The sequence below is a fragment of the Pholis gunnellus genome (assembly GCF_910591455.1).
Source record: "Pholis gunnellus genome assembly, chromosome: 21".
Lineage (NCBI taxonomy): Eukaryota > Metazoa > Chordata > Actinopteri > Perciformes > Pholidae > Pholis > Pholis gunnellus.
This window is the reverse complement of record NC_136548.1, coordinates 5283846-5303394: the sequence shown is the minus strand read 5'-3', so window position 1 is coordinate 5303394 and position 19549 is coordinate 5283846. Positions and strand designations below refer to the sequence as shown.

Below are 19549 nucleotides of genomic sequence, written 5' to 3'. Positions count from 1 at the left end.
CTGCCACAGAGAGAAAGGAGAGGACTCGCCCGGCTACTGTTTCATGTCGAGATGAAAAAGAATGATAAATACCAAGAAAGATTTTAATCTACATAATTAGTGAGGGAAAAACTGCACCATGCCACACACTCATATGGATCAATGAATCATTTACTAATAATAACTACAGACTTTAACCCCCTTGCAAGTATTTAAATGATTCATTTTTGGCAGTGTTTGTGTCCAAAATGGATGCGTCATGCTTTGGAATGTAGATTTAATGTCGAGGCACAGCAATCGCTGAGTCTTTTTTCAAGACATCGGACTCGCTCACTTCTACCTGTCGATGCTGAGCAACGCGCCAGAGCCCTCGGACTGTCGGATCTTTACATTTCAATGTCGGGAGTCACGGAAAAACCCATCCATTAGCTCACAGGAATTGACTGCTTCCGTGACAGCTGCACTCTCGCTGCTTCTTCTCCCCCGGTCCTGCCCGTCAGACCGAATGGGCTTTATTTAAAAGTCAGTAACAGACGGACAAATCGGAGGAGCTGGTTCGGGGAATACTCCCTGGGTGCCTTGTTAAAGATCACAGAGGCTAAACTGTTGACAGAACAGAATAACACCGGGCAACTGGCCACACACACACACACACACACACACACACACACACACACACACACACACACACACACACACACACACACACACACACACACACACACACACACACACACACACACACACACTGCAGTTACAGATAACGTGAAAACACATGTAATTCTATACATGTGCATACCCATTTAAACATAAACCTGTACACACACATGCAGACACACACTCGTACATAAAGATAAAAACACCCGTTACGATGCTATTTTGTATGCAGCCGAATGGTTTTCTAGTTTGAGATAATACGTGTACAGCAGCGTGTGTGTGTGTGTCTGTGTGTGTGTGTGTGTGTCCCACAACACCTGCTCATTGAGGTTGGCCCTGAGGCACACTGCTATCTGTACTCAGCGGGGTTGTTTCGTGATATTTCTGCTACACACACACACACACACACACATGGGACTAGCTCATAGCTGTACACCCCCCCCCCCCCACCCGCTGTGTGAGAGGCAGGCTCATTTTCCCACCCAGTGGTTAGCCTTTCTCGCTTAAGGGAACCTGCACTCCACAGAGCCTCTGGCGAATGCCTGCACACACACACACACACACACACACACACACACACACACACACACACACACACACACACAAGTCAATCAAATCAGTTGCAACTTGGGTGTTTTTTTTGCTATCCCAACAGGAAAGAGGCAGCAACAGCGAGACTGACGTTGTCAATCACACGTTTGAAGTAAACAAGGGATGTGAGACATAATTCGAAGCAGCTTGGCTGTGTCAGGAGGAAATAATAGAGAGTAGAGGGGAGGATGTCAGTCACAATCAAAGAGGCTCACAGAAACCAACACAGAGGAATCCTACCGTTAGCATCGCGGTAGTAAGCGTGCGTGACACTCCGGAAACGCTCCTGTCCAGCAGTGTCCCAAATCTAAAATGGAAAAACAAGAGGACATCTTTATCATCATCATCATCATCAGTCACCATGACATTGAGCATGTCATTGATTTTGCTACAACGGTAACTGCAACTCATTTCTAGACATGCTGAAGTACCTTTCTCACTTCCAACTCGTCAAATACAGCAGCTTTTAGTCAGTGGCCCTGCGCTCTAAACTATGATGCTCTAGGCACCCCTCTAGCATCAGTTTGGCATGTGTCAATTGCATGCACACACCTTTCAAAATATATTTTTGTATTCTTATAGATTGTGTTTTGGGTTAAAATAAGTACGTTTGTTACGTAGTTAAGAAGGCTACGTTACGTACGCAACACAGAAACGTTTACGTAGGCCTAACGACAATAAGGGGGTATTTATTGGCATATTTTATATCGTAGAACAAAATGTTGAAATCTTCATGTTAGACAAAGACCTTATTTCAGGCATATACCCAAAGCCCATTAAAAAAAACATTGACTCTGAGGGAACTAGAGCTGCAAAAATGCTGACTTATTTCCGTGTTTTAGGACCGATACCTGCAGAGCTCTATAATTACAGCCATGTAGAGCGTCATAGTTTGACAGGTACGGCCTCTGTTGCCGTATTGGATTTGATGAGTTTGGAGTGAGAACGGGCTAAAGAGGTGTGTATGGAGACTGAGTTTGAGTGACTTGGTATTTAACATGGAGGGTGTTGCCTTTTTTTAGCCTTTCAAAAATAAAAAAAGGTGAGACACCAACAGCGTAAGGAAAAGACAGTGTGTGTTGAAAACACAGAAAGTGTGTCTGACCTTACATTTTTCCTTATCGTACTTACAATACTGCACCTGTGCTTTGTATTTCATTATTATTTTACAGAGGCAGATTCATTACAAAGATAATGACACTGACAATGATCACTGGATGTTTAAAGGGCATTTACATTTGTATCTGACCCCCCCATATTGTATTCCTTTACACCCTGTTGGAGCTTTGGTACACTGTCTCTGTCATTGTTTTCCTGATTGATTATTTCTCACAGGATCTTGGTCACGTTTTTTAACTTAAGTTCAGGTCATTTGTTCTAATCGGAGAAACATTTAAGATAGAATAATAAAGTTTATACAACTTTACAATGAATCAAATCATCCTAAGAGAATGCGTCCTAAAACAAAGTCAGGCACAAAGGCAAAAACATGGCCAGTAAATGGTAAAGAGGACATTTTCCAAAATAAATTTATTTAAAAAAATGCAGATGCTGCAGTGCTGATGCAGATTAACTTATCACGTCACACAGCTGGTGCAGGTGCCCTCAGCTCTACGGACAGTTTTAGCATCTTTGAGCTCATTGTTTTGGTTTCACGGCCCTCAACTTTAATATTTTCACTCCTCATTGGTTTCCAGATGAAGCAGGCAACTGAAAATGCTCAGCTAAATGAACAGTGTGCTACCTGTCCTGTTAGTGATTACCTGGTGAACATAGTGGAGCATTTAGCAATGAAAGAAACGGGTTTGCAAAACTGGACCTGTGCAGGACTCTGCTGTCATGTTTTAATTTAATTTCTGTTTCACAATTTCTAAGAAATGTGCCTGCAACTTATCATGAAACCTATCCCTGGGAAATCACCTGAAATATCACATTCGACATGTGACTGATGGATGAACACAGATCCATTAAAGATGAGGAAGATGGAGGGAGCGAGAGCATGAGCGTTGTGTAATTGACGTGAAAAACTCATCAGACAGTATCTAATGCTGTTTTTTGAACGACGAGGATTCACCGGCATCTCTCTCTGTCTCTTGCTGATAACTTCCAGGCCTGGTAATCTGATGGAAAGTCTGTTATTCCCCCTCGTGTCTTCAGTCAGGCAGAGCAGCGGGCTAATTGACTGATAGAGATTAACTCAGGCCTCATTAAGTCATCGTTTCCTTCGTCTTAGCCCTCCCAAGGCAGGCAGTGAAGATGTATGGGAGGCATGTGTGCCATGGGAAACAGTCGCTGGTGATTTGTTTTTAAAAAAAAAGAAGAACTTTGACGAAATGAAAGCCGATGAAGACAAAAAGATTCAAAGAGATATATTGTTCTTACCTGCAGTTTGACCTTCACGGCATCAATGCTCATTACTTTATTCTGAAAGACAAAAGAAAATCATAATTAAAAAACTTTTGAAAGCAAGGAACAGAAAAGTGATGAAGACAGATGATTTCAAAACAGCTATTCAAAACATTACAGAGGCTTCAGAACCAGATTAAATAACGATGCTTTCAATGGCCGCCGACGGGGAACACTCTTTTCTAAAGGAGATAGAGTTTGGAAAGGATATAGCTTACTATCTAGGGTTCTATGCAAATGAACACACACACACACCTTTTGTTTTGATGAAGACCTTTGTTTCAGGGAGTTGCATCATTTACCAACACTGTAGCTGCCAAGCAGTTAAGCATAGTGCGCACACACACACACGCACACGCACAAGCACACGCAATAGCTTCCCAATACCTCTGTGATATCTTTTCATGGGGAATATAAATGGTCGCCTGGACCTTTACAAAATGACACCAACTTGACGGTCACCAGTTGAAGCAGCCAATCTATTTGACCAAAGAGAGGGCAGATCTAACTTTGCCATCTATCATTACACGGCATGTGATACGATTGGCAAACAAGATTGATGAGCACAAAGCCTCGGTCAGGACCCGGTGGGAATATCAACAGCCCTGTGTTTCACAGGGAGACAGGTTTCAACTGGTGCAAGCGCGAAACATGTGTGTCTCTGCATTTTAAACGTGTCTTGTTATCCCCTGTTGGGGTAAATCCGACGCACATCGCTGTCCATTAATGGCTTGCTGGGATGCTATTGCTGCCTGCGTCTGTGCCTTGATGAGGATGATGATCCCCGGACGCATTATAGATTTGCTTTATCCTGACAGTCATCCGATATTCTGCCTATCAGGATGAAGCAGAACAGGATGGCAGAATTTCTGCATGCAGATGCTAAGGCTGCATACACTCTGGTGTTCCTTGGAGGATTAGACCAGAGATTTGCAAATTCAGTCACATGCTCTGAGGTCTCTGTTGGGCAGAGGATGAAGATCTCAGGGGAACTGCGTAAGCACAATCACGTTCAAGTTAGAGTGATACTCGCCATCTTAACAGTTTGGAGGTTGCTTTCTTTTCTAGTCCTAAAGTTAACATGCACAACTATAAAGACACATTTAAAAAAAAATCTAAAGTACATGGTATCCCGCAGACTGTATATAAGAAGTGGATGTATTCACAGTGACGACAACCATTGGCCTGTAGACTGCTGTTTTGAGGTCTCTAGTTTGGCCTTTTGGCAGTCGCCATCTTAGTTTTTGGCTGTCGCCAATGTTCGCTTTTTGCAACTAGAAGTAATACAAGAAGGTGGAACTTAGTACAATTGAACGCTGAATGAAGACATTTCTAGGCAACCAAAATGTTACAATCACTTTTTATGAACTGAAAACACACTGTGAAAGGGTTAAAGTTGTAAGGCGGAAACAACGACAACTCTGACCTGTCAATCACAAGGTAGCCCCATCCTAAAGCATACCCTGCTTTATGGTCTATTTGACTTTAAATGGGGCCATACTTTACTAAATAAACATCATGCTGTGTTGAAGAAGACTTAAAACTAGAGATTGAGACCATAAACTCATGTTTAAAATCGTTACTGAGGTAATAAATCAAGTGAGAAGTAGTCATTTTCTCATAGACTTCTATACAATCGGACTTCGTTTTGCAAACCAGAGGAGTCGCCCCCTGCTGGCCAGTAGAAAGAATGCAAGTTTAGGTCACTTCCGCAATGGCCTCCCTTTTCAGACCTGGAGGTTAACCAGTCAAATGACTCAACAGTTTAAAACTTCTACATGTTTGTCCCCCCCTGGACCCATTAATGCGAATACAATAACTTTTTTTGCTTAAGTTGCTCATATACCCTGAGACCAGTGCTGAGGATACAGTATGCACATCTTGGGAATAGAAACTATGGTAAAAAGGTTTAGCATTTTCTCTTAGAGTTGAGTATTAACAAGCTGACCAATAGTCCAGTACTGTCCTGTCCAGCCCCCCCCCCCCCCCCCCCCGCGACCCTGAATAGGATAAGTGGTTACGGATAATGGATGGAAGGAAGTCTTTTTTTTTTCTCCAAGTGAAGAACCCGTTACAACAAGTAAGATGAATGTGACATGAATTGAAGTTTATAGTTCACTCTCTCCAAAAGTGAAGGTTAGTCAGATAACTGCATCAAAATCCCAGATGAAAACCGTTTGGGGTCTGATCTGTTGGCCCATACTCAGCAGAGAAATTGAAGTTGTGATTGCTTTTCACTCGCAGTTGAAAAAGCCTCTTTTTTTTTTATTGAGGTGGCATCTCCTCTCAAACCCAACTAACCACAGCGGGCAGGTTGGCAGGTCAGACAAAAAGAAGACCTCAGCATGAAAGAAAGCAAGTGACCTTATGATAGAAAGCGGCTGAATATAGTAGGAGGAGGGTACAGTAGGAGGCAGTCGACGTTAAAAAGCATGTCATACACGCAAAACTGCATTCCATCAAATTGAATTGAATAACTGCTGGCTAGGTTGAAGTGGACTATATTAAAACTGAGTACCAAATCACAGGCTGGAGCGATCCTGCAGGCAGGTGGCTCAGCACAGTGTGCGTGTGAAAATAAGGCTATCACAAGAGCAAATAAAGCCTAAATTATGTGGTCACTCTGTTGAATGATGCATCACCTGCACCAAAAGGGTTTGCATCCAGTTCTCTGCCTTAGAGTCAAATTGTAGATCCTGAGGCTGTGTTGGTGGCTTTGACGCCTTGAGCAACTGGCCCAATCACAGGCAATGTACTTTCCCCTCATTCTGAATGCATTTCATCCATATTGCATGGGGCACGGTGAATTATAGTTGGTTTACCTTACAAATGGGAAACACTTAACATCTTCGAAGAAGCATTTGCTGCATGTTTACTGCAATATAAGCCTGGAAAGAGTAACTGCCCAAGGGCAGCCTCTGGAAACAAACAATTAGGTTTTGCAGCGGGTCTATGCCCATAGAAGCTCAGGAGAAGTCTTTTATGATGGCTGTTGAGAGAGAGTTACAGACTAGAACGTTAATTACTGTAGCAATCTGAGACACTCCCTAATTTCTGAGCAGCTCAATGAAATACATGTTATTAAATGTAAGGAGGATGGCTCCATCAATGGCTTTTCTAGCCTAACCCAGCACCAAAACTCAAGAGTTGCAATGCATAACGTTTTTTAAATTTTTCTCTAAGCCTATAAGCCTAAATTCGCTTTCAGACGGACAACAGCCCTGCTTGAAAATCACAGTCACTCCGCCAAGGCCGCTGAGTGCAACAGCATGAAGGGTTCTCCGACAAAAAAAGTTGACTTTTGATAAAACAGGAGACTGTCTTCCCAAGCAGAAGACGGTATCAATTGTTCCAGCAAGTGCCCCAAAATGGCATGTTTGCATTCAAGTGACAAAGCCCTCAAGCAGCCGTTGGAATCATGAGTGGACAAAATATTGGACTTCAACACGGGAAACCTCTGTTGGTTTTATTTTCCAGCAGACCGTCAACGCTGGTTTCTCAAATCAAGATCGTCTTTGAACCTTAGCGTTTGGTATTACAACCGTGACAACGAAGCTTCCCTTTAACTAAAGTAACTTTAATCCAAACCATGAGTAGTTTTTGTGCCTGTCAAACCTTAACCACTTGCATCATAAAACAAGATTTTTTTTGGAAGGTACTGACAATGTCAGTCGTCCTGCCGAAAAACACATTTTGTCATTTCAGTCGTTTAAAAACCTATTTCTTTTCACTGGCCTGTCACCTTTGATCTTAACATGGCACTTTTGTGTGATTTGTGTCAGTTTGTCTTGATTTTAATGTCACTTACTCTTATTAATCCAGTCGTTGTTTGTATGACTGCTTATCTACTGTATGTGCAGCACTTTGGGCAACCTTTGTTGCATTTTAAAAAGTGCTGTACAAATACATTTTGATTGATTGATTGATTTAATGTGGAGGACTTAATACGTGCAAGCACAATTCCAGGTGGATCACTTACTTGAACGGCTAGATCATTTTACATCTCACCGGCACCTGAACACACACCTCTACCAATACAGCCCTGTTTTTATTACAGGCCTGTTCTGTGGCCTGAACTGAGTGCTTGAATTCCCTTCCACCAACCAACTACAAGGCCATGACCATGGGTCAGACCAAAACTGCAGGCCATCAATTTTGCAGTCTCTTCCCCAATGGGGGCCAGGAGGTTAAAGCCACTTAGCTTTAGCCTTGCTGACCTCATAATGTGCCACAAACAGGCCCTCACAACATCCCATGTCTGACTGTCTCCCAAAGAGGGAATGTGTGTCCGATAGAAGTGTCTGAACAGAGCACAGGTCAAGAAAAAGACCCGCTTAACACTTAAACCCTGAACTACCACCAGGCAAGCATTACTCACAGCCAGCGCATTGTGCCACAACTATTTCCTGGGTTTAACTGCGCCGATTCTTCATAGGGGAACTTATCGGGATCTGATACAATAATTTCATATAACTAAAAATAATAACCACGTTGTACATTGCCCAGATGTGTAATGAAAAAAGAGGAAGCTGAAGTTGAAAAAGAAATGAAACACTGGGTGAGATTTACAGGTGCAGCCATTCCAAAACCCATTTGCTATTCAGCTGCTAGGAGCGCATATTTCAAGGCCATCATAAGTAACCAGAAATGGTTATTCTGACTCACTGGTAGTTTGTTGAAATATGCAGGTGTTTTTGTGGGTTCTTTTCATGTAGGAGTCAACTAAGGCGTCTGTGTTAATGTCTGATGGAAGCAGGACTAACAGGGGTCGGTGATGGAGTGCTACAGCGACAGAAAAGTGTTACTCGTGTTGTACTTTACACACTGTGTGTAGGCTGGGTGTTTATATAACTGTGAGTCCACGACACCATCCGGCAGAATGTTTCAGCTTTGATGTGAAATCTGTCAGCTCTCTGTGATGAGCAGATGAAGATAGGAGAAGGCTTTATGTAGAAATTAAAAAATTACAGGAAATAATGGTCCATGTGTTGTATTTTTCTCCTTATACATGAGGAGATCAGAGACCTAAGAGATCAAGCCTCCTCATATGATTTGTGTTGTCTTCAAATATTTTTTTTAATTCCTGTTTGATATAGGCAACCTTTAAATAAAGTTTGATTTGACTTATAAAAACTTAAACAGCTACACATAAAGATAACAGTGATCTCCAGCTTAATGTGGCATTTACACTGAATCTAAAGGCTCATACCTACTGACCTGGAAAAACAAACAGAGGCTGGGCATTGGTTTTACATACAAGGACACATATGTGAACCAACACACCTGTACTCATGTAGACATAAACACACACACACACACACACACACACACACACACACACACACACACACACACACACACACACACACACACACACACACACACACACACACACACACACACACACACACACACACAAAACCAAAGATGTGGGCGTCTCAGAGCAGGAATCCAGTCCTGAATAGCCCTAAAATTGTAAGATATTAACTTTATTAGCCCATGAAATGACTCTTATTGTACTTCTGCTGATATAAAAACTAGTCCTAACCTGTTAGAAGTTACCAAGACATGGTGTTTTTGTTGCAGTATTGTCGATTGTGTGGCATTACCAACAATTTGGCCAGTGAGAGTCAATCTTTGATAATTCTTAATGCACCTAATTTCCCCAAGCTGCCTTTAGCTAAATCATAGTTTAAATATGTATCCGTTGCTGTAAGTACTGATGGCAGAGTGAAAATAGTTGACAGATATATTGTTAGCCGTGGTAGTGAGTGGCTCTCAATGTCTGTCTTCTGGCCCAGACTGAAACATTTGATGGGTTGCATTGAAAATTTCGTACACCAATTCTTGGTCCCCAGAGGGTGAATCGTATCGACTTTGCTGATTCCCTGACTTTTACTTTAATGCCATCATCAGGTCAAAATGCACTATTTTAAAACTTTGTGAGTGGTGAAATCGCATTACCTTGATACCACGGTCATGAGACTACCGCGGGGTTGAGCTCATTACCGTAATCCTTGTAATATTTGGGGGGGGGGGGGGGGGATTTCATTTTTTATTGCTGGTGAAAGTTACAGGAGCTCTATATGATGCGTGATATGAAATATAATAAACACCATAATCATATAGCCATCATCCCCAACATCTTTGTCTGTTTGTGTTGGATTTAGTGAAAGGTGATCTGCATAGACAGCTGTTTAAATCACATAAATATGCCGCTGTAGATGTCTTTTGAACTTATAAACTGTATCTACATTGATTGATCAAGGGTCCCAGTCTCCCAACAGGCAGATACACTCGCTATATGGCCCGGGACAATGAAATCAATGAATCAACAAGCCTACATACCAACACTAGATTTCCTCCCATGGAGCCGACATGAAAACTATTTTGGTTTCAGAAAATGTCTACTGTCAAGTCAATCTGGTCAGAGACGGGGACGATTGGACAGCTCACGTCTCGCATTGTGAAGTAGTCTCATGGCAGTTAGTAGGTTACAGTTTGTCCATAAATAAAAACTGCAGCTCCTAAGAGTTCCCAAAAAATCCACACAGCTAGAGACCAGCATCATCTAATGCAGCAGAGTCCAGCTTATTTTCTTTTAAGGCCAATTGAGTTGCTTGACAGTTTTGAGTTAAAAGCTGTTCTGCAAATGACGAGCTATTTATTAAAAATCAAGTTACTTTCATTATTTGCCTATATACATAAAACAAACACATTCAAAAGTGGTACCCTTTTTCTGTAAATACAGTATTTCAAATGCAGCTGTACAAAGCATCATCTCAACTTCTGCTCTGCGGCTTTGAGTGTCTTAAAACAGTGATGTCACCCTCTTTATGAGGACTAGTCCTGAGCCATGAGAGCAAGTGTAAAGGTCTTCATAAATAACTCTTGTGTCAAACTCTGAAATATGAGTACTGTTAGCCCAAGTTGAATTTTCAGCACAAATACTGAGATGTTGGATAAATCCGGGCCCAGGTCCCTCCATCTTTGTTCAGCGCTTCTGAAAATGGTGGAATTCCATCTTTGCATGCACCAAACAACTCACACACATGTCATCAATAGGAACTTAAATCAAAGTTAAAATTCAAACTTTTATGTTGACAAATCATCCTCATTGTGAAGGAATCACAGACATTCCCGCCCTCTTACTATTGCCCACTCATATAAGCAGCAACCTGCTTTGCTGATCGATAATGATTCTTCAATAACCCGATGCTCCAACTCCATCTCATCTTCTCTCTTATCTAACCCTCTTTTTCTCATTGTACCCTCGACCTCTTCACTTACTTGGTCTGTTTTTACTCTCCCTCTCGTTTCGATCCCCTTATATTAATGATGAGGTCTGCCAGAGCTGCTCAATAACCAAAGTAATAAAAGTAGAGACCAGCGGAGAGAAGGACGTCTGAGTTAAAGAAAACATTAAAGGTTGAAAATAAAGAGTTTGTGTGCGATTTTGAGAGCTTCTCTCTCTTTGTTTTCTCCCCATCTACAATATCAACAGACATCTGTTACACCAGAAAACTACAGTCTTCCAGGGTCATTTTTGGAAGAACATCCACATTACTCATAATAACAAGTTGACAAAAACACAGAGAGTTAAGTGTGAGCTCAAGGATGACTGCGGTCCAGCCTACACACCTTGAACCACATCCAAATTAGATTACACTAATGTGGGTCAACGCAAGCCAGCTCATTACAATAAAAAGGATTCATTCAGGATTGTAGCTCATTGAGTCGTCGCCTCAATTTAAGCCTTTCAGAGGTGCTTGTACTATACTTGATTATGCCTATTTTACTCTTATTTATAGTTCCAATTTACTACATTTCAGAGGCAATTATTAAACTCTTTACTCCACTTCTTTCATTTAAAAGCTACACATTAACTAGTTTATCATTTTACAGGTCATACAACATATATGATAAGCTTATAAAACAGAATGCACTGTTACAAGTTAGGGCTGCATGGGGGTGTGGTGGCTCGAACTGTCACCTCACAGCAAAAGGGTTCGATTCCCGGGCTGGACGGCCCTTCTTTGTGGATTTTTGCATGTTCTCCACGTGTCAGCGTGGGTTTTCTCCGGGTTCTCCGGCTTCCTCGCTCAGTCCAAAGAGGACTTGATGACTCTAAATTGCCCGTAGGTGTGCATGTGAGCATGACGGTCTCTACAGCCTGGGGACCTGTCCAGTGTGAACCCTGCCTTCGCCCAATGTCAGCTGGGAGCCGCGCTGATCACAGCAAGCATGAAACAGGTTTAAGCCCTGCAAACTTCAAACCAGTTGGAGGAGCACAACAAAAATTCAGAAAACTTGTAAAGGCCCAAAGCCACCATGCAGACACTCTATCGTGCAGTGTTGGTTTAAATGTCTTACGAAACGCTGCGCGCATTTCCCTTTGGCCCTTCGTCCCAAAAATAAAATAACAAGCTTCAATCGGGAGCTGAGGAAATCAATGCTGAAAGCTGACACAAAAAGGTCTTAAGTCATAATTTCGACTGTGTGTGTGTGTGTGTTAGCTGATAAGGATGGAGGCAGTTAAGTGGAAGATCGTGGAATGGGCTTTGACAGACTGACGCACTTTTTGTGTACTGTGCGGAGTAGACACACACACACACACACACACACACACACACACACACACACACACACACACACACACACACACACACACACACACACACACACACACACACACAAAAATGTACGTGCAAACGACAGTAAGGAAGACTGACGCACACATATTCGGCGACAGCCACACATACTGAACAATTAATAAAACACAAAGACAAAAGCACTTGATAGTTACAGGGATAAAAAGACAACACACACACACACAGACATACGGGCTGAGAATAAACACACATGCCACATTACCGCAACGTCCACTATTTCAACACTATCCTGTTACATAAAGGTTAACATGCAACAATAAAGTATCTTTAAAAAAAAAATAACTACACACAATGTTGAGCTATTGACAAATGACCATCCATATTCATCAGCAGCCTCAAGCATCAGACAGCTCTAAGCTAACTGTCAATCAAGCTGCCTGAACAGCACGTACTTTGAATACATATGGATAATCAGGACCCATAAGAAGTCATCCAAACAAAGCAAAAACTACCGTGACTGTCGCATGGCTTTCCCACTCAACCGTGTTCATTTGTTTGCCCTGGCATTAATTAAAAGAACTGCTTTGAAGTTTCATTCATTCATTTTGAGAACTCTCTGCTATCATTTCTACAACAGAGTGCCCGCAGTGAGGTTTGGACACCAGAAATATCAACAACCGACGGTGTAACATCAGCTGACTCGCTGGTATTGATCGATCCATTACAAATGCTGCACTAACACTGTGGCATCGTGTGTATCGGCCTCTCCGACACATCAGACGCGCCGCAACCAAGTGCGCTAAAGTGTTACAGCAACAAAGACCAACACAAGGAGACGACGACGGAGAAACATCTCGAGGTCAGGGAGCGGTGTGGCAGATTTATGCGACGCCTTGTCCACACTGGCTTCATAGCGAAACGGCTCATCGGCCACCCGGAGTCTTGCCGTCACAGTGATGTTGCCAGGCAACTAGAGGAGACTCTAGAAAGTGGCTGTGCCAGGCCAAGAAATAGTCCCGAAACACAAACCCCCTGTTAAACTACAGCGTATCATTTTTACACATCAGTGTTTGTACAGATTGAATAAAATGAGATGTTAATTAGTGAGCTGTAGAGGTGCTGGTCTGTGGATTTTATTACCTTTGGACGAAGGTGCAGGAGGCTAGCTGTTTCTACTCTGCATGCTAAGCTACGCTAACCAGCTGCTGGCTCCAGCTTCTCATGATTCTAGTATCGGTTTTCTCATCATCAACCATCGGCAAATAAGTGAACAAGAGTAATTCCCAAAATGTTGAACCGTTCTTTTAGGTCCTCTACCAGCATCTACTGTACATTGGATGCGTTCATTCACAGTAGTATTGTGCACTAGAAGCAGCTCCCACACCCCAATGCAAACTGTAACCAACACTTATTTTCAGTTATAATTCATCTGCTGCTTATTTTCTCTTTTCATTAATTGGTCTAAATTACATTAATTGGTCCCAAATTGATGTTGACAGGCCATCTGCCTTTTCATGTTTCCTGCCCTCGCTGATTACTTTTTTAGCAATGTTGCTACGTTGCAAGATCTGGGCAATTAACGCACAATGTGATTAGTACTGATGGGAATCGGGTCCAAAGCATGAACATAAAAAAGCCCTAAATTGTAATAAACCCACCTATGTTATTATATTTGAATTAACTCAAAATAAATCGTAAACTCTAATGAGCGAAGCCAGAGGGTAAGAACTTCAACTTTGAGCTGTCAAATAAATATCTAGCATAGAACAATGGCCAGGTGCCTTTCTGGCAAAGCAGCAGATCTGACAATTTTCTCCCTTCATGGCTTCTACTTCACTACCGGGAGGAAAACAGTGAAACTGCCAGCAAACTCCATCAAAAAGCTTTTAAGACACACAAACACCTTCACATTACCCATGCATATCTCAACAGTACACCGTCTAATTAGTGCTGACTTAATGAGAGTTCATTATTTAGGCATGCTGGCTCTTCAAGTTTTGAGGAAGGAAACGAGGGCTCAGGCAAAGACAAATTAAGAGAAAACCTTGAGTGGTTTAACGAGAGATGAATACAGAAACTGCTGTAGGAACTTGCGTGACAATGACGGATGTCCTCTATAGGGGTTACTGAAATCAAAAGTTCCGAAATAAAAGGAAATAAAAGAAAGTAATTTCCTCTCACTGGCCTTGGGTTCAAATAAAGCACTGTAGCATGAACACCCACTTTTCTTGTCTGTCAAAGAAGCTGGCCCTGCACCGAAATATTGTTAATGAAGGACCTATTTAACTGTCCAGAACAAAATGAAATCAATGAATCCCTGGTATTACACCGTAATAAGCATAACACACCCTGCTGATTTTGATTGGGATCTTTGTTCTCTTAAGTGCTTAATTATCGCATCAAAGCTCATGAAATTATAATATTACCTTATCGTTATGTGCCACCAGTTCTTTGCCGATTCAAACACAAATGGCAAAACTTTCACTCAGAAGTTATACGACCGCAATCTGAGGTATAAGAAGACACACCAGAGGTGCAACTCAGTATGGCAAGTAGCAAAGTATTTCTACTTAGAAAAATACTAAAGTATTAGAAAAGTCTTTAAATACTCAAAAAACAGCATTCATTTACTTTTTTATTGGCCACTTGGAGGCAGGGAAACAAGCTACAAACGCAAAACTGACATCACCTCATAAAGTGTTTGGAAACAGTCACCCCCTGAGTTCATATCTCCAGAATACACAGATCAACATTAGCATTCATGGGTTTGTGTCCAATATCTGCTTTTGGCTTTTGCTTTGGTCGCCACCAACTGCTAAGGGAAATATGTGACTCTGTAGCTGCTAAATGCTCCACTGTGTTCACCAGTGAGTTGCTAACTTTGTCTGTTTATGGATTGATGCTGGACAGGTAATGTACAATGGGTTCATCAGAGAGTTTTTTGGGGGGATTGATGAGCCAAAACGGTAAAAATGCGGGATAAAAAACAGTAGGCTTAAAGATGGTAAAAAGCTCAGTAGAGCTGAGAGGAACCATAGAGATGGTGAGAATTCGCTCTTACAACTATGACAGAACTCTTGTATGTCTATTAATAATATCAAAAACATTGCAAAGTGCAACTTTGATGCAGCTTTAACAAATTAAGAGAGCATTGATTCATATCACATGCCGTAAACAAAACAATAGACACAACCAAAGCACAAAACAGGCTATTTGATATAATTTAGAGTTAAAAGGTGAGATGGAAGATAATTGGTAAGTGCAGAAAAGGACACTAATGACGCCTACATGTCCACAGTGGAAAGGAATACCAATTGTTTGCATGTTTCAGCAATACCTGCTACCTCCCATTTTCTGCCCTTAGAATAACGTTCAGAGGAACGATATCACCTGAAAGACTCGCGTAGAAATGGATTTGTCTTCTGGTTCATCATTAAGTGGAAGATTGTGCACAGCAGTGCAACAATTGACTCGGGTCAAATTAGTTCTGTATACAGCGAAAAGGCCACGCTGTCGAGATGTTTTTGAATCACACTCAGAGATCATCTGTTGGCAAATATTACTGTATTTGACTGTTTTTTTTAAGGGTAACTTTAAACAAAAGCTATGGCAGCCAAGTGAGTGGTGCATTTGAATAATTACTGTAGATTAAACAGAGCATTTATCAGACAAAAAGGCTGGTCCAATAGGCTACAACGCACTAGCCATTAACACAGTAAAACAACACACCTAACCCATGTACACACACATTGAGCGTTCCCAGACCAGAAGTCCTAGTCTCCTCCACCCCTCCTCCTCCTCCTCCTCCTCCTCTCCACTCATGTTACAGTGGTTTGGCAGAGAAAGGCTCACACCCTGCATCTGGCAATAAGACCAGCTCATCCTGGATTTGTCACCCTGTGTGGCTCTCGTTTCTTCCCACTTGTACTTCTACTTCTTTCCTGTTTTGGTCTTTTCATAACCCCCAGCTTCCCTTTCAAAATGCCATCTTCCCTGCTCAGCCCCCCCCCCCCTTTTCTCCCTCCTTCTCCCCATCCCTAGATTCTTGTTACCTCATGCTGTGCTTTGGCCCTGACCTCTGTGATATCTCTGTGACATCTTCAGCCTTGTGTTCCTGTTCGCACATCAAACTCAAGAGACAAGACCCTCACCTCACCGTCTTTCTTCATCCTTCACTTCCCATTTAACAATCCAAGTCTTACCCCCTCCTTAACACTGACTATTCCCTCTGTGGACCAGCTTCGTAAAATGAGATACTTCTCTCTGGCTGTCTCAGAGAGGTCTGGCTTAGGGGTTGGATAGCTACAGACCCACAGGGGCTCTCTCCTTCTCTTTCCCTCTTTGTCTCACTGTCAAAACTCTCAGCAAAGATTTAAAGACCGGGGGCAGCCAACCAAGCTGAGTTTGACTTGTCCACTTTAAAGCTTGGTCCGTCTTGCTTGTCTTCTCTTTCCTTTCCTTTCCTTTGGAGAGAGCATTAACATTGCCCCAAACCTCTGGCTTTACTCAGGTTCCCAGTGGAAATCACTCCCTGCTGCGGTGGAAAATCTGAAGGGGGAATTAAATCATGATATTCCATCCATGCTAATTTTATTAGCAAGCACTATTTTATGGGCCTTCATTACAACAATTATGGTAATAGCAAAGTCAATTCAAAGACAGAGAGCAATACGTTTTTGTGCTTTGTGATGAGCTGCATGACCGTCACACCATTCTTGGTATCCTGTATGCGTTGTCCCATATCATAGGAGCACTGCAAACACAACACTGAAAGTTGATATTTGCAGAGAATAACACTAGCATTTATTTTGTGGTTGTGTTTCTGTCCACCTCGCAAATGAGTCCAATATTCACCCTCATTTTATCTCTATTTTGGTCTCCACCAACTCCTGAGGGGAATATCATATTTTTAAGCAGGGTACAAAGGAGCTATGGGGGCCCTCAGCTCCCCTGAGAGAGTCTTGAGCTCCCCAGAAAAGCCTCATTTGAGAAATTAAAGGCGAGCTCTCAAATATTGTTACTTTTTATGCCTCCTAGGTCTGGTCTGTTCAACAAAGTAACGCACAAATATTGATTGTCCACCGTGCATTGTCATTGTCATTGTTTCTTGGCAGAGAGCGTTTTGAAAATAACATTGCAATGGTGAATAATATTAGTTTCTTTGTCGTCCAAGGCTAAGTATTCTCCATTTTTTTAATTTTAGGACACAGGTGGGTTCCTTGTTATATGAGCATGCATATGTACAGTACCCTCCCAGCCCCACCCCTAACTAGCGCTCCCCGAAAGTCATGGTTTACTAAAAAAAAACTGCTCCTAAGCTTCTAAATGCTCTAACGTGTTGTGCAGCTATAGTTTCAATGTTTGTCGGTCTGCAGGTAGCGATAAGTCAGTTTATCAGAGCTTTTTGCTGGAAAACAGTAAAGCTGCTGGCTGCAAAACCCAAACAATGGGCAGAATGACGCTTAAACGCTCCATGAGCTGAGGGGAACTGCAGCCAGGTGTCAATTATCTCGGGGTTCTTTACCACAGCACAACACCTTTCACATTACACAGTCATTTTTTCCCCTACTGTTATTAACATTTGTGCATCTTTAAAATGACAATGCATGCTTGAACCATATAGTGTGCCAAGCTCTCTAAGAATATATCTGGGCTATTCTTTTCTCCAAGGTACCACAAGATGCTCGGCTCTCAGTCTGGGCATTAGAATAGACTCAATAGAACCCCTTATTTTAGTGTACAGCATGTAATGCCCTTGTAAACCATTCAATCCTTGCCAAGACGTGATAAAATAATCCCAACAATAGGCTGGGAATCCTATTAGGGCATGTCGCACTCTGCCAATAAGTCTTACTGGGTTTTAAAAACTTCTTCTGAAGCCCAAGTGTTATCTCTCCGTGATTAAAGGACACAGTGTGAAAGCTCTTTTAGTATTCTAGGAGCACTGTGTGATATTACAGCGACGCATTGAGGCTTTGATATTGTTCAGTAAAGTGGGTAGGGGCTGACAGCTTGATAAATAGTCACCGTGCATCTCTGCGTTCTGACGAAGATGAGGGAGTTTTCTAAAGGCTGCTGTTTTCTAGATGGAGTCCTGCCTGCTTGTATGTGTAGGAGGCAAAGTGTTTGCGCCAGATACTCAAAAGCTGGAGCGTAAATGAGATTTGACCAAGTAGAACATCTTGGCAGTTGTTGTCTTACTTCATCGCCTTTATTTTCTTGGGAGACCAAGAGTTTGATTATTGTGATTACTGAGCAGTGCCGACATTTGTCATCGCAGTTTCGGAAGATGGAACAAGCAAAAGGATGGAACGGGAGAGAGAGAGAGAGAAAGAAAGAGAGATACAGCTTAAAAGACTGAAAGTGTATATCAAGAGGAAAATGGGTTGAAGGAAGTGAAGATATGAAAGGACAGAGGATGGAAACGGTGTCTCGGGCATCAGAAAATGTATTTATTCTGTGTGTGCAGTCGTGCAGTTCATTGCTTTCTTGAGTGCAGTATGTGCCGCTGCCCCCCCCCCCCTCCGCCGCTGCTGTGCAGTTCATCCCTCACTCTCCAGGGTCAGTGATAGGCAGTGTTGCGCTGTGATAAAGGAGTTGCCAGAATAGCATTACACACACATGCACACTTTGAGTTGAGCTTGAAATGTGTTTCTTTTCTAAATAGCACTTCAATGCTATTTGAAAAGCCACAAGGGTTTCTGAAGTCTTGATTAAGGAGTTCACCAAGGAACCTCCTGAGGTCCTTCAACAATAGTTCAAACCAGCACTTTGAGCTTTTATTTCAGACTCTCTATTCTGTCCTTTATCACTAATCCAGGATGACCTCAATGTGTGCCTGTACTAACGTGGATTCATCAATTTGAGACATTTTTGAAGTGACATTAGTCAAATCGCTATTTGCTGGAAGGTTCCATGGCAGACAGTTTTCTTGGTTAGGATTAGATAGATGCAACGAGCCAAAAGTCCAGGGAGTTACTGGACCCGACCTTAGTCCAGCACGTTCTACAGTTCACAGCAGATGTTTTCACACTCATTTCAGTAAGCATTTAAAAAAAGCAAATGTAACCTAAATCATTTAATACTCAAAATGATATTTCATGCGATGAACTGTGTTCTAGTGTCAGACAAGCTCAACATTTCAATAGCATAAAATTGTGCTCAAAATCATAACTGGATTACATACTTGTGTAAAATGATGACACAAAATGTTCACATCATCTCAATAAGATTCTACTGAAAGTCAAGAAATCATAATTAGGGCTGCAATTATTTTCTTCATCATAATCTCATTATGTTAGTTG

General features: G+C 42.0%; 1 protein-coding gene across 1 annotated transcript in view; it reads right to left on the bottom strand.

The window, feature by feature from the left end:
* The window catches only part of rab26 (RAB26, member RAS oncogene family), a gene marked incomplete at both ends in the record, with an annotated part of 90833 nt that overhangs the window by 57421 nt on the left and 13863 nt on the right, over positions 1-19549 (bottom strand). Inside the window, 2 exons of the mRNA XM_079182328.1 lie at positions 1468-1534; positions 3610-3651. Of these exons, the coding sequence (XP_079038454.1) occupies positions 1468-1534; positions 3610-3651 (109 nt within the window). The remainder of the gene's footprint in view (positions 1-1467; positions 1535-3609; positions 3652-19549) is intronic.